General features: G+C 37.8%; 2 protein-coding genes across 5 annotated transcripts in view; one reads left to right on the top strand and one right to left on the bottom strand.

Moving 5' to 3' along the window:
- BSND (barttin CLCNK type accessory subunit beta) overlaps positions 1–15,060 on the bottom strand; it is a 288,658-nt gene that overhangs the window by 222,778 nt on the left and 50,820 nt on the right. The window lies entirely within an intron of this gene.
- USP24 (ubiquitin specific peptidase 24) overlaps positions 1–15,060 on the top strand; it is a 64,070-nt gene that overhangs the window by 14,267 nt on the left and 34,743 nt on the right. Inside the window, exons 4-20 of one of the 4 annotated variants that reach the window (XM_069861839.1) lie at positions 425–568; positions 1,077–1,199; positions 2,082–2,117; positions 2,668–2,733; positions 4,695–4,760; positions 5,724–5,798; positions 6,536–6,694; positions 7,962–8,076; positions 8,580–8,683; positions 9,861–9,968; positions 10,462–10,557; positions 10,644–10,805; positions 12,014–12,058; positions 12,631–12,738; positions 13,354–13,503; positions 14,183–14,314; positions 14,843–14,954. In XM_069861839.1, the coding sequence (XP_069717940.1) occupies positions 425–568; positions 1,077–1,199; positions 2,082–2,117; positions 2,668–2,733; positions 4,695–4,760; positions 5,724–5,798; positions 6,536–6,694; positions 7,962–8,076; positions 8,580–8,683; positions 9,861–9,968; positions 10,462–10,557; positions 10,644–10,805; positions 12,014–12,058; positions 12,631–12,738; positions 13,354–13,503; positions 14,183–14,314; positions 14,843–14,954 (1,801 nt within the window). Of the gene's footprint in view, positions 1–424; positions 569–1,076; positions 1,200–2,081; positions 2,118–2,667; positions 2,734–4,694; positions 4,761–5,723; positions 5,799–6,535; positions 6,695–7,961; positions 8,077–8,579; positions 8,684–9,860; positions 9,969–10,461; positions 10,568–10,643; positions 10,806–12,013; positions 12,059–12,630; positions 12,739–13,353; positions 13,504–14,182; positions 14,315–14,842; positions 14,955–15,060 lie in introns of all 4 variants that reach the window. The other 3 variants (XM_069861838.1, XM_069861841.1, XM_069861840.1) reach the window with 3 other exon arrangements.

The raw sequence follows: 15,060 nt of genomic DNA, 5'->3' as shown, positions 1-15,060 counted from the left end.
TTTCATGGTACGTGTTCTTTGTTGCTCAAGAAGTGTGAATTAGTAAATGGTTATTAGAGCTGAATCAGAGCAGCTTTGTGGCACACCTACTTGAAAATCAGAGTTGTGTGTTGCAAACAAATTAATTTTGTATTAGTTGTTATTGGCAAATGTTAGTCGTTACCAGTGTATGGAAATGTAAAACCATTTGCATTGAATACATTTTATTTTCTGTCATAAACTGTGTTTTGAGATATTCTTCAATGAAATTACCAATTTAATTAACTTTTAAACCATTAGTGCAGGAAGAGCATCTGAAGAATGCATCACACAGTGATTAGTACTCTCTAAGAAAACATTTGCTCTGAAAACAGTCTCAGGGGTTGATAAATTTCTCCTATTTTGTGATTTTGCCCAAACTTAAAAAAAAATTTTTTTTTCCCAGCTGTTGACATCCAGTGCTGTTCACAAATGGGGAACTGAAATCCATGAAGGAATATACAACATGCTTATGTTGCTAGTGGACTTGGTCGCAGAAAGAGTAAAACAAGATCCGATTCCCGTGGGCTTGCTCGGTGTACTTACAATGGTATTTGACCCTCTGATGTAGTTTCTAGTATTTGAGTATTTGACATTTCATATTTATGCTGCTGATGTGTTTTCAAACTATTTAAGTTGTAACGTATTACAGTCTGCAGCCATTGCTTGCTGAAGATTTTTAGCATCCAATATGTAATTCGTAAAGGGCGTGAGTGCTGTTAGAACCTTCTGAAAACTAGCACGGTCAAAAAAAATCACATCTGCTGTCACTTCACTGGTTTTATTTTTTAAAACTGGTACTTCGATTTCATCTTCCCCTTTTACGGATATTTGGCTTGCATGGGTATTGGATATTTTCCTTACAGAATGGAAGCTTTGGAATGCTTTATACAGTGAGAACTAAGAGGCAGCAGCAGGGGTCTTTTATGAAACTGTATTTTTTGCTAGATTATCTGTCAACTAGGAGAATGCCCAACTGAAAAAGTAAGGCATTTTCAAGATAAGTTTTGAGACTGGCATAAGCAATGCTATTCATTGTTGTGGGCTTTTCTTTCAAGGCGTTTAACCCTGACAATGAGTATCATTTCAAGAATCGAATGAAAGTATGCCAGAGAAACTGGGCAGAAGTCTTCGGAGAGGGGAACATGCATGCTGTCTCACCAGTATCTACTTTTCAGAAGGTAAGAATGCCTGTGCCCTGAAACCTATTTTTAGGGTAGGTGTGTTTATTCCAGAAAAGGTTGTTTGATCGGTAGGGATTTATAACACAAGAAAGCTTAAATGTGTCAACAAGAATTACGGCAAATAGATCTTCAGTTTGTTAGTTTGTAGAAGTAAATTTGTCCTCTCAAATTGTCCCAGTTCTCTGTTAGAGGTGGGATTTAGAAAATTGTGTACCTTCATGTCTAAAGTATTACAGCAATTGGACAGTTGGATCTGTTGCATCTAATGACTGACATCTATTTGACTGTTCGGCGTGAAATGACCAGGATAACTCAAAGTGTACAGGTCTAGTAAAGAATTTATACTTTTTTGACAGCTAAGGACAGGATATCTTCAGGTCAGACATGCTGGCAAGGAGGCAGTTTTTGAGGTTTGCACTGCCTTGTTGCAGTTGTTCCAGATGGGTGAGTCTGAAAAAGCAGCCTCAGTGGTGTTGATCTCTCCTTCAGGAAACAAATTTGTGGCTGTAGAAAGAAAATTCTACGTCGGTTGCTTTGGAAAGGATTCTTTAGTAATGTTCCACACTGCTAATGTGCTATAAATACAGTTGCTTCTGAGTCAGCAGCCACAGTGCATACTGTTGCCACAGCACATGGTCAGTGATGTCAAGTGGAGTCCAAAAAAGGATGATGCTAATGAGAACCTCCCAGAGCTCTAGCTACATGCTTAGAAAAGTAACTGTTACAACCACATTGCTGTTTTCTTTGAAATCATGATGCATACATTTTGGGTGTGAGTTAATGGGCTGAATGTGCCTGTCCAAATCTCTGTTTCAGAAGACAATATCTTTAGCATTGATTGTTGCAGCTACTAATTTGTTAATATTGTTATTGTTAAAGGAACCTCATGGGTGGCTGGTGGATCTGGTAAACAGGGTAAGTAAGTGTAAACCAAAAAGATTTGTTGTTTGTCACTTGAATTCATTTGGCTTCAGAGATCGTTTCTTCTTCCTCTCCTCCCTCTGAATTTTTTCCACTCTTCGTTTTTGTGACAACCACAAAAAAAAGTAGTTTAAGAGTTTAATCCTGCCTACATATAGGGAAGGGGCCTTGCTAAATAAATATTGAGTTGCTGCCTTCTCCCTTCAGCACCTTTACCCTAACAGGATATCTATGACTAGAGGAAGTCAAGAGCTCCACTTGGGCTGCAGTGCTGTTTCCCAGTCAAACGTGCTAGGCCAGTCAGCTATTGCTATAAGCAGTCTAGCTTTCTTCACTATATCCATTTTCACCTAAGACAGAGTTTCTAGCTGGATGTTTAAATGGATATCACACCCCGTTGTGCCCCTGAATTCCCATGAAAACAAATTTTATGTCCATGGTAAAAGATACTCATTGGCATCCTAGGAACTCTTAATGGAGTATTTTCTCTACTAGCTTATTTAAAAGATAGTTCACTGGCATCATACTGATTGTTTTATTTCAGTTTGCAGAGTTGGGTGGATTTTCAGCAATTCAGTCAAAACTCAATTCAGAAGATATTGAACTTGGGGTAAGTTTATCTTCTGTCATGAAGACCCTTCACGCAGAACCAGTAGAACCTTTTGGTAGTGCTCTTGCCTTTGCTTTGGTACCAGAGCAACATTCCCACAGAGCCCTGGAGAAGTGCTGTCAGTCTGGAGGTTGAATGAGGTTATGCATATGGCTTCTAACTCAAGGGCCTTTGAGACATCACTGAAAAGAAGTTGTTTAGTGTACCTTTCTGGTTAATATTCAGCCTTCCACTCAGACATCTGTCACTGTAAATTCACAAATATATCCCTATTTTTCTGTTTGCTTCAGCTGTGGCTGCATTTAGTTGCAAGTGAATTGACTTCTGTCATCTATTATAGAAATCATTGTTTGTGTCAAAAAATCCTTGGGAAGACAGATGCTGTCTAATCCTAAGCAACTTTCCAAGAGCTGTGTCTAAAAGCTGGCTGGTTCAACAATTCTATACTATTTTTGGTGACAAAGCCAAACTTGTTAGTTTTAGCTTCCTAACGTATTTTATTCAGGAGACTTCATAATCATAGAATCATATAGAATCATAGAGTAACCAGGTTGGAAGAGACCAACCGGATCATCGAGTCCAACCATTCCAATCAAACACTAAACCATGCCCCTCAGCACCTCGTCCACCCGTGCCTTAAACCCCTCCAGGGAAGGTGACTCAACCACCTCCCTGGGCAGCCTGTTCCAGTGCCCACTGACCCTTTCTGTGAAGAATTTTTTCCTAATGTCCAGCCTAAATTTCCCCTGGTGGAGGCCATTTGAGGCCATTCCCTCTTGTCCTGTCCCCTGTCACTTGGGAGAAGAGGCCAGCACCCTCCTCTCTACAACCTCCTTTCAGGTAGTTGTAGAGAGCAATGAGGTCTTCCCTCAGCCTCCTCTTCTCCAGGCTAAACAACCCCAGATCTCTCAGCCGCTCCTCTTAAGACCTGCTCTCCAGCCCCCTCACCAGCTTTGTTGCTCTTCTCTGGACTCGTTCCAGAGCCTCAGGCTCTGAAGAACAAGGAGTCTAAAGGAAAACCATGTCATTTAGAATCTTGTTCCTCAGTATAAAACTAATGTACTCTTAATGAATTGCAATTTGGAGAGAATTTAACTTCTTTTCTTGACGTACTTATATTTGCTACTTTATAACGAGAGAGGCTCCGTATATGAGCATGACAAGAGTAAGGAAACTCAGTTTATATCCTCATACTGCAATAGAAACTTCAGCTTTGTTTAATGACTAATAAATGCTTACTTAGGAAGGAGGACTGGTTTAGCATCACTTAGGTTAGGCCTTTTGCTTTCAGTGGTGCACACTCAGTTTCACAGTTCTTGATCCAATATGAGAAGAAACTAATTTTGAAATTATTTATTGGCAAACAAATGTCTTTAAATATTAATTGCTTGATGACAGATATCAGTTGAAAATCATAGACTAGTTTGGGTGTATAATCTGAAATACAGCTTGGGTGGTATGGACACATAGCTTTGATATAAAGTAAATAGGTAAATAATATACAAAAGCTTTCTCCCACATAATGCTTTGGGGAAGAAATTTGCCAGATATATACAGCTCTAACCTTAAGTTTTGCATTCACATCTCTCTTTCCTGTAGAGAGCAACCAAAATGTGATGTGTCCCTTTCTGTCAGTTTACTTCTGTGACTGAAACAGGATTAGACAGAAAAGATTGAACAGAATGATGAGAGGACCAAGATTAGTGAGAACTGGGAAGGCTTTTTCTATTTCAGGCAAAAATATGTAACACGTACTGTATGCTGTAGAGTAGATCTTTTTCCTGGACTGTGTGGTGTTGTAAAGGAGTTGCACACCAAAATCAATTTATTGCAAATGACTGGAAATTATCATATTAGATAAGTAATATTTGCACACCCTCATTTGCCTTTTAAGGTATAGATCGCAAACTCCGAAAAGATTTCTTATATATGCTCCTAAATACTTGCTGTTTTCCTTTCAGGCAATTTCTGCATTAGTTCAACCCTTTGGAGTTTGTGCAGAATATCTTAACTCTTCAGTAGTACAGGTAAAATGCCTTTCTTATGAGTTGTTTTTGGCAAACAGTAAAGACTTAAAATGTGACTGTAGTAGTTAGCTCAAATTCAGATGGAGCTCTCTGCATTAAAAGAGATTTCAGGCAGCATAGTATCAGAAAGACAGCTATGTGAGAACCTGTTCTTTTTATCATAGGAATTTAAAAAAAGAGAGGACTGAAAATTTGTGTATAACTGTGTAGGTATGAAACTTATGACAAATTTGAAAAGCCTTCAAAACTCATTTTGCATAAAGTGCCAGAATCGTTTTGAGCATCTTGAGGGTGATGGATAGAGAGTTCAGACAATGTTCATATTCATTTTCTGAGCACAGTGATCTGTTACAATTATCTACATGTGCAACAGTGAGCAGCTTTGCCACTGCCATTAGTAAGCTTCATCAGTGTAAAGCATGGGGGAAAGAATACAGCTTGATGGATGGATTTTTGTTTTAAATTTAAGTTTCCGACTAAGATCAAACACATGGACATGAGAGTTTACACTGGAAAATATTGTGGAATAGGGAAAAGAAATTTACCATAAAACATTTGTACATGCAGATATACCCCAGGCTTCACACCTACACTCACTAACAGAAACTAATAATTTAATAAGTGACTGAAAGTCTTTATTTGATGAGGAGGTAGTTTTAGAAGCCACTGGGAGTCAGAGAGGCCTATGCATCTGATGCATTTTGAAAGATCTTTGGGTTTGGTTAGTTTTCTTTTTTAAACCTGTACTATCGTGGTCTGAAATGACTTCTTACTCTGATTGCTTCTTTTTCTAGACATATCTAGCAGGATATTTTTATATAATTTGTAGGTGTTGCTTTATGTCTAAGGTAATTGTGAGCTTTCAGCTATGTGTTTCACTTTGTTGCAGCCAGATCTTCTGAGTAATGTAATTGATTTCAGGAAACATAAAATGATTGTCATGCCTTTTCTCACGTTCTTTAGCCCATGCTGGATCCAGTCATTCATAAAATGATTAAATATGTACAGAATGTCGAAGAGAAGGACTTGAAAGACAAGGTAATGCTTTATGTATTAAAGATTTAGGAAGAACTTGCTCTGTGTGTCTTGGAAATGCTGGCAGTGTAGACAAGAATAATAGCTTTATTTTCACTGGCAAAAATAACAACCTGTTCTGAATTCTGACTGAATGGCATAGAACAAAATATATTTATCCGATTCCATTCAATACCCTTTTCGGTAGATACCTGATGTCATGATTTTTTAAAACATTTTGCTGCCATTGCTATCAAATATGGTTTGAATTGTACAGAATGCTCACTTCTCTGTCGTTAAGATGCTTACCATCTTGCAGTCTGTTAAATTCTTATAATTTGTGTGCAAAAGATTATCGCTTTAGCTGTTTGCTTCTGAGCATTTGATAATTGTTGATAAAATGTCTGTGTGACTTGTGACTGTTTCCTGTATTATCCTGAACTTGGCATTCAGTTCTGAAAAGTTTTTGAGTGTTAACTTTTTATTGGGACTTGAACTGTTAATTGTAAACTGAAAGTATGCACAGGTTGTATAACTACAGAGGAGCAATTTAGCATATGAAATCTGTAACAGGAGTTTTGTTTTCTTAACATTTCTTGTGTATAAGCAATGCTTACAGATATACATGGTACTGGGTTTCATAGATTAAACAGTATGTATTGGGTCACTAAACCTACACTTCATCAATCATTGAAGTCTGAAACAGAATAGCAAAAATAGCACTTCTTCTAATTGTCCTTTTTTTGTTTTGTTTTAAACAGAGACTAGTCAGTATCCCTGAGCTCTTGTCTGGTATCAAACTGCTGTGTATGCGCTTCCAACCTGATTTGGTAACTGCAGTAGATGACTTACGGCTGGACATTCTGTTGCGCATGTTAAAATCTCCTCACTTCAGTGCAAAAATGAATTCCCTCAAAGAAGTAGGTTTGCTCTGTGTGTGTAGGTGGGATGGGTTGTTAATAAGTCATTTAAATCACAAGCGTAGAGATGGGGCAATATTTCCTGACAAATTAGGTTGCCTTAGCTCATTATAAATACCATAACCAATTTAATATGAAAAGAGTTGCTTGTAATATTAGTAGACACTGCAAGTACCATGGCCTCCTAATCAGGAAACAGCTAGACATGGTTTGAAACATTTCTAAGAACTGCAGTTTCAGATTGATTTAAAAGCAGGAGTACATGCTATTTATTTAATATTTACGCTGAGATAACCCTGATAGTTCAGAGCACTCCATCTCTTCTCTTCCCATTGAGAGATAAGGAGAAAAAAACAAGTGGGACTTAATTCTAGATTGGAGTCTCAGTCCAGTTAGATCATTACACCATCTAATTGTATTTTTTTTTTTGTTACGGTGGTACACTGACACTGAAGAACCACCTAGGAGCTGGAGTTAATGGAACAGGGCTCTTTGTGGTGGAATCTTATCTCTTAAGTAGAAGAAGAAAGCAGTTTATTTTTCTTGGGAGTTATGTTTTAGAGTTCTTCATTCCCTTCTTTCTAAATTTGTACAATTTAAGTGCCCCCCAAAAGTATGTTTTCAGTGTGCAGTCATTGTAAGCTGTTTTAGATTTACCATAAAGGAAAAAAAAAGAAGCAGAAAAGGGGGAAATTGAGAGATTCAACCTCATTGATGTTTGGTTCTTAATCATAAATGCCATGTATCCTTGATGGAGTTATAAAAGTGTGGCTTTTGAAGGCTTTAGCAGGAAGGTACTCTTTCTCCCCAGACTGAGGAGCCTGTATCAGTTCTGTATTGGATAAGAAACAGGACACTGATTTGAGTGTAACAAGCAGAAGTTTGAGGTAACCTACTTTGGATATGTCTGTAGAAATAAACCTGGCGGCACAGACCAGCTTTTTTGTGTCTCACTGGAAATAAGAATCTGCTGCCTGAGAGACTGATGACAAGGAGGTGTTTCTGGTTAGGAATTTCCCTTAAATAGCTTCTTAAAAAAAAAAACCACCACAAGCAAACAAAGCAAAACCTCACAAAACAAATGAACAAAAACCAAACAATAAAAATCCCCCCCAAAAAAAGTCAAAAACCCAACCTCCACGTATTCTCAAAATATTTCAGGATTCACACTTAAGTTTCTCAGTAAGCCTTTTCAATAGGTTTCATTGTGTGCATGTGTAATGCATGTGAGAGGCATTGTTAGAATCTCACATTTTGCTATTTCTAGGTAACGAAATTAATAGAAGACAGCACTGTATCCAAGTCAGTGAAGAATGCAATAGATACAGACAGATTACTAAATTGGCTAGTAGAAAATTCTGTCCTGTCGATTGCTCTGGAAGGTAAGCACTTTTGACAAAGACTTTTGACATGTCCTTGGGATGTCTTTCAAAAACTTCATCTGTCTCTTTTCAGTACATTTTAATGGAACATTATTAACAAAGGAGTTCAAGGTTTTGTCATCTTCAAAACAGGAAGAGGGAAACCCTGCAAATTCTTCTGTCATCTAGTCCTCTACTGTACTTGTTTGGGTTTTCTTATTCTCTATTAATCTTTGCATATGGTTAGCCCCTAGAAAAGTGAAAAAAGGGGTTTAAGGTTTTTCTGCTAGTAGGAAGGTCCTATAGGTGTGAATGGCTATCAGATGTATGAAGTAAAATAAAAAGGGAAGAAGCCTTTTCTTTTTCTTTGAACTGATAGATATGTCTAACAGTCAAGAAAAAATTTTCAAGTGAAGATCACATTGTTCTTCTCTCTTTTACAAGAACTTGTTTATTCTTATGCATTTAATGTATCTAATACTGTTTTAAATATACTAATTTAGTTCCCTTGCTTTGTTCCATAGGTAATATAGACCAAGCACAATACTGTGATCGTATAAAGGGAATTATTGAACTGCTGGGCAGTAAATTATCTTTAGATGAGCTTACTAAAATTTGGAGAATTCAGGTAAGCAACTGAGACTAGGCGAATGCTTTTAGACTGTCTTACAAAAGCAGATATTCTAGTGCTATTTTTCTGCTTGTGATATAGGCATCTCTGTGTTGCAAAGTGGAGGTGTTGAGATTTTAACAGTATAATTAATGCAGAGGCTTTCTTCTACTTCTTCCTGTACCATTTAAAATCAAGTGTTTTGACAGTTTCTTGTAACACAGATGTTAAATTTTATTAAGTTTGCAACAAGTGTTAAGGGGCTACAAGAGTATTTGACATGGAATAAGAGATTGTCATCCTGAAAGAGGTGATAGACTGTCTAGACCAAAGACCATGCCTAAAGATATTAATTTTTGTAGCTGCAGGTACAAATTTGAATGAAGCTGACAATGTGACTATAAAGAGAGTGGACTCAAACTGTGTGAATTCCCATTTGACTTCCTGTACATACATATAATTGACTGACAAGTCATCTTTTCACATTCACTTTGTGTATATTCAACTTATCACCATGTAGGAAAGGTGATTTGACTGCTTAATGCAGATGATGTGGACATTTTGACCAGAAATGTCATCTTCCACTGCAGGAAATGGTTTTCTTCTCTGTGCAAATGTTGACGTTTTAGACTGAACTCATTGGACTCTGCCAGATCTGCAGTATGTGCGGGCATGGTAGCAAGTCTTGCATGCTTAGTAGAGCAGAAGTATGATTCTAGCTCACTCGCTTTTACTCTTTAATAAAATGCAATACTTCCTCCCCCACTTCTGGCTGTTGTTACCATGGTGCTCCCATCAGTGTGGGAGGAGATTTTGTATTGCTCACTCTCGAGTAAAGCCTTTAAAGAATATCAGGGATGGAGCACCCGCCACGAACTTAACCAAGCAAGAAAATGGTGGTTTGTATTGCTGACGCCACACCTTACAGCAATATGTGCCATTGCAGCATCTTGAAGGTGCTGTGATAATGGTAGACTAACTTGTCCATTCCTGCTTTAGAATTGCTTCCAAAGACGTCTCTGCCAGTGAAATGACAAGCAGAGACAGTTAGTCTTACTTTGTGTTCCTAACTTGTCAAAAGACACTATTCTTTCTCATTAGTATGACTAGTAGGATAATGCTTACATGAAGATTTTTTTTTTTGTCTCATTTGGGATAAAGACCTGCCCTCATATGTTGTCCTTCCACTTTTCAGTCGGGACAATCCTCCACAGTGATTGAAAATATACATACTATTATTGCTGCAGCTGCTGTGAAATTTAGCTCTGATCAGCTCAATCATTTATTTGTCCTAATCCAAAAGGTAAGTTTTCACATGAATTTACATTCCTTAGGAAGGGAATTAATGAGATGAAGTTATGCATCCAGCCTAATAAAAGCAAATGCTTTGAATGCATTTATATTTTCTATATTAACTTAGAAATACAAAATTTGCCATAACTTAACACTTTTGATACTAATTTTTTTTGTTAACCCAAAAGCCTGATCTGCTACTGGTACTGCTAATTGGCTCAGTTTTAAAGTACATTATATATGCAGTGATAAGGTTCTTAAAGTGAGATTTTATTGCTCTATTTAATGTCTTCTACTTTATATTTTTAGAAGAGTTGATCAAATTAGTAGTCTGACTCCCGGTAGCAAAAATAAGGAAATATGCGTGATGGAAACGCAATTGTATGTGTTTTGATTTTCCTGCAGTAAAATGATTTTAAATTTTATTTTTGTGTACACTTGAGACTTAACAGACTGACAGTTCTTGCTGCTGTAGTTGTGAAAGTTATTTCTTTGCCATACAGAGCTGGGAGACAGAGAGTGATAGAGTGCGACAGAAGCTGCTGAGCCTGATAGGGCGCATTGGTCGAGAAGCACGGGTGGAGACAACCACTGGAAAGGCATGTGAATGTGAAATAATTTTTTTTCTCTCTTATTAGTCTCTGTACTTCCTAGGTCCTGACTAACATTGTACTTATTCCTCTAGGTTCTGGAAGTACTTTGGGATCTGGCTCATCTTCCAACATTACCATGTAGTCTTATTCAGCAAGCCTTGGAGGAGCACCTAACAATCCTCAGTGATGCTTATGCAGTGAAAGAGGCAATCAAAAGAAGCTACATCATCAAATGCATAGAGGATATTAAGAGGGTTGGTTTATTATTTTATCTTTTCCACAATGAAATGTTATCTAGCCTTGATGTTGCCCTTTCTTTCAAGATGCCCAAATTGCGTGTCCCATCTGTAAGTTCTTACCTTGGGGAGTCCACGAGAGGGGTAGGCTTTGTGTGAGCCAACTTGTTGACCATGAGACTCATAGTAAGTCTCTTGCCTTTGTTTTAAGCAAATTTTCAGCACAAGGAGTGATCATTTTATGGGAAACTACCAGGATGGGCCCAAGGTTAGAATTTGCAAATGGAACCACTGTAAAGGTATGTCAGTATTTTAACTGCCCCTTTCATGTGAAAGCCTAGATTAGTTTTCTTTGACTTAAGCATGTGTTCTGGCATGGCTGTTAAGTCCCAAAATGTAAATTGATATTTAAATCATAGTAGTTTATATTTTAATAAAATACTTAAACTCTTTTCATCTAACATAAAGAAGTCATTCCCGTAGCTGCCTGTGCTAAGATGTTTCCTGGTAGCAGTAGAGATGTGCATGGCTTGAAAGACTGCATATACTCTATATCCCACACCGTTCACATAGCGGGCAGTTTTTCATGAGGTCTGCAGGAATGCTTTTGTGTTCTTTATTTCAGTTTCAAGAATACCTGTAAATAAAGAAAAGGGGTTGTGCTTTTTGCAGTCATTTATTTCACAGTATAATAATTTTTCTCAGTATTGCAGCATCTGTAGAGGACTTTAGTTGTTTAGGAAACAGCGTGTTGCTTCTTGATCACAGGTTTTTTTAATGCGTTTAGGAATACAAATTTTAAACTTGAGTTCTCTATCTCTGTAAAACTTGGAGTGTTTTCTTTTGGATCTCCTCCTGTCCTTTCCTGTTCTTGCATTCTTTTTAATTACATTCTGGCAAGGTGCTGCAGTGGGGAACGCCAAAGGAAAGCTGTCATTGCAGGCTGGAAAGGATTGGGGTAATCATACAGCAAATCTTTAAAAATACATCATTTTCTTATTTCCCTTCATTTAGGGGAAATTAAGCCATAAACTGGGAGGGAATATAATATTAAGGCAGCATTCTCAAATACATGAGGGAGTGTTGAGTAGAGAGCATTGTTATGGCCAGGTTACTTTAATCTGTCTAAGTGTCTAGGTGGTATGGGTTGTTGTCAGTGCTTAAACCAGACATCACTTCTCTGAACAAGCAACTTCAGTACTGGTTTGTGTGGTCAAACTTTACAGAAAATGAAGCCTCCCAGAAAAGTGATGAGCAGTTCTAACAATGAGGTAGGAGGGTTATTCTTCGTAGGATCTCTTTCAAAATGCAGCTTAAGTAACTTTTGCTTCCTATCAGAGGTCTCCTTGCAGCGCCAATCAGAAATTTCTTCTTGTTTCTTAACCTTCCATAGTATTTCACTTTCTTTCTTCTGTTATTCTTGCTTTAGCAATAAGTAATGTCATTTGACTGGATTCACCCTTTTATGCCCTAATAGGCCTGCTTCATCTCCCATAATTTGTGAAGGTGGTGGTTATCATCTCACCATGGTGCAACTGAGTTCTCTGTCTACTTAATTTGCATGTTCTCTAGCAAGGAGGTGGTACTTCGGGCTTAATAATAAGGATAGCAGAATGGCATATGTGTGTGTCAAAGGACTTCTTGTAGAAAGCGGAGAAGGGCACCTTGGGTGTGTTTTGAAAGGGACTAGGGACAAGTAACTGAAGCCTTCAGAGTTTGTAGCTGTTGTTTTGAAACAGCAGCAGAGGAATAGAAATCATTAGGCTTCTAGGAGTCTAAGAGGAAAGTTAATCTGTTGTTGAACATGTACGTGAGTAATTGTATTTACCTTTCCTACTACTAGTCGTCCCAGCACAATAATCCTCAGTTTGTGTGGGTGGTGCCAGCATTACGTCAGCTCCATGAAATCACACGTTCGTTTATTAAGCAAACTTACCAAAAACAAGACAAGGTAAGAATGTATGCTGATTTTTTAAGCCCTTGTTATGTCTGTGGCTCTGTTTCTGTAGAATATGGAAGTTTGAACTTAGAAGGGAGTAAAACAAACTAAAAAACACTTTGAGAAATACAGTTTAGTGATGTAGCATAAACTGTTCAATTAGAAATGCTGAATTGTGTGCCATCCATCTGTGTGCACATGTATATGCATGTATAAATATTTACTGTCAGGACTAATTTTACCCTCAGCTTTTTGTAGAATTAGCAGGCATGTCTCTGTTAAGAACGAACAATGACTATTGTTTAGACCAGCTGCTTTGTAATTGAATTGACATTGACTCTTGGAAAACAGACTAAAATACCAACATGTCACATGTGTTACACAGTGGCCTAGCGGAGGTGTGGGGCTTAGTCTGCAACCTACAGCACATGTACTTCAGCATATGCTGAAAACACCGATGTCAGGGGTCTTTGGGTGTTTGGTAAGGGGGAAAATATTACTCCTGCCCTTAAGAAACACCTGACCGTATAAGAGCAGGCTGTTGTGTGCACATGTCTGTTTATGTATTTTCTTAAAAAAACTTTTCTCCATTTTTCTTCTCTTTTTTTTTTTGTTTGTTTTGCCAAGAGCATTATTCAGGACTTAAAGAAAAACTTTGAAATCGTGAAGTTGGTGACAGGAAGCTTAATATCATGCCATCGTTTGGCTGTATCTGTGGCAGGTCCGGGAGGGCTTGTTGGAGCAACATTAGTGGATGGCCGATACACTTACCGGGAGGTACTGAACCCTGACTTTCTTACTACCTCAAGTTGTTGAAAACATGGTTTAGTGTATCCCTGACAAAGTTGTGTAGGATTAGGTGATGTTTCATTTCACTGATATGTGTGTGTTTTCTTAGCTGCTAGGGCCTGTTGTAGCCTTCTTACCGTATTATAGAGCAAAGGTGGACAAATATCACAAACTACAAGCTTCTTATCAAATTCTCTAACTGGTCAAGAGCTAGATCTCCCCACCACAGGACCCGCTGTCTCCAAGCTTGTGCAGCTTCCAACTTCTCCAGCAGCTTCAGTTCAGCTACCCTTGAAGAGACTACACCTTTGAATTTGGTGTGAAGCTCTTAAAACCTGAAATGGATTTGCTAGTTAGGACATGGAAGCTAGACAAATATAGGTTGTAACACTTTTTGCTAAAGTTTTGATCGTTTTTTCCACACTAGTAACTAATATCAAATAATATCAGGAAAGGAATAGCAAATCCAAGGGGTCTTCAATATTCCTATTTAGAAAGGGAACCACAAAGCGATAATGTTGAAAAAAATGTGTGAAATAAAAATAAATCTCACCACAGAAACGACTTGTTTTCCAGGTTTTGCGAAGTGTAGTGTTGTTTAACAACTAAAAAAAAAAGCTCAGAAAAAAAAAATCTTAAGCTTGAGTTTTTGTTTCCTCTTTCTCAGTATTTGGAGGCACATCTAAAATTTTTGGCATTTTTTCTGCAAGAAGCCACGCTTTATTTGGGCTGGAATCGTGCCAGGGAGATCTGGGAATGCCTCGTAACTGGCCAGGATGTTTGTGAGTTAGACCGAGAGGTAAGAAAAACTTGAAAAGTTGGTGTCTATGGTTGCAGATTAAATTTTAATGGATTATGAATAGCAAGTGTTTTTGTAGAGACATGTGAAAAATAAGTAGCAAACACAACCTAGTAATGCATTTATATGCTTTGGCTGAAGGTGCCACTGTTGTAAGTTCGTTTATGACTAGGATGCTCTTTTAACATTAAATTTGGCTGAAGGAACAATGTTAGTGAGGAGATTAGTTACAGGTTTATGGATGCTGGTTTGAAAAGGAGTACGTGCAGGTTCGCAGAGTCATGTGAAACATTCAGCATTATTTGGGTGAAAGGTGACTATGAAGGTGGAGTACCCCAATACTTCAATACAGCCTTTATAATATGTGAGATTACTAGAAGATTAGAATTTGAACCTCTTGCTGTAGGTGAAACTTGACTGTAAGATGACTTACTGTGGTATCTGACTGACATAGTTTGCCAGTGCTGTATAAAACTAAAACGTTTGCCATGACAATGAGGTAAAAATACATCTGCCTTTCATTCACAGATGTGCTTTGAGTGGTTTACAAAAGGACAGCATGATCTAGAGAGTGATGTACAGCAACAGCTCTTCAAAGAGAAAATTCTTAAACTGGAGTCATATGAAATTACTATGAATGGTAAGAAAACGGCTTTGGTCAACAGATTTTTTCCTGAAATATGTACCAGGAATTTTCTTCCTAAGCCTTCAAATTAAATATTTTTTTAATTTACGGAACTGCTTGA

Source organism: Phaenicophaeus curvirostris, chromosome 8 (genome assembly GCF_032191515.1).
Source record: "Phaenicophaeus curvirostris isolate KB17595 chromosome 8, BPBGC_Pcur_1.0, whole genome shotgun sequence".
Classification (NCBI taxonomy): Eukaryota; Metazoa; Chordata; class Aves; order Cuculiformes; family Cuculidae; genus Phaenicophaeus; species Phaenicophaeus curvirostris.
Note: the sequence above shows the minus strand (reverse complement) of the source record. Positions and strands in the feature narration are given on the sequence as shown.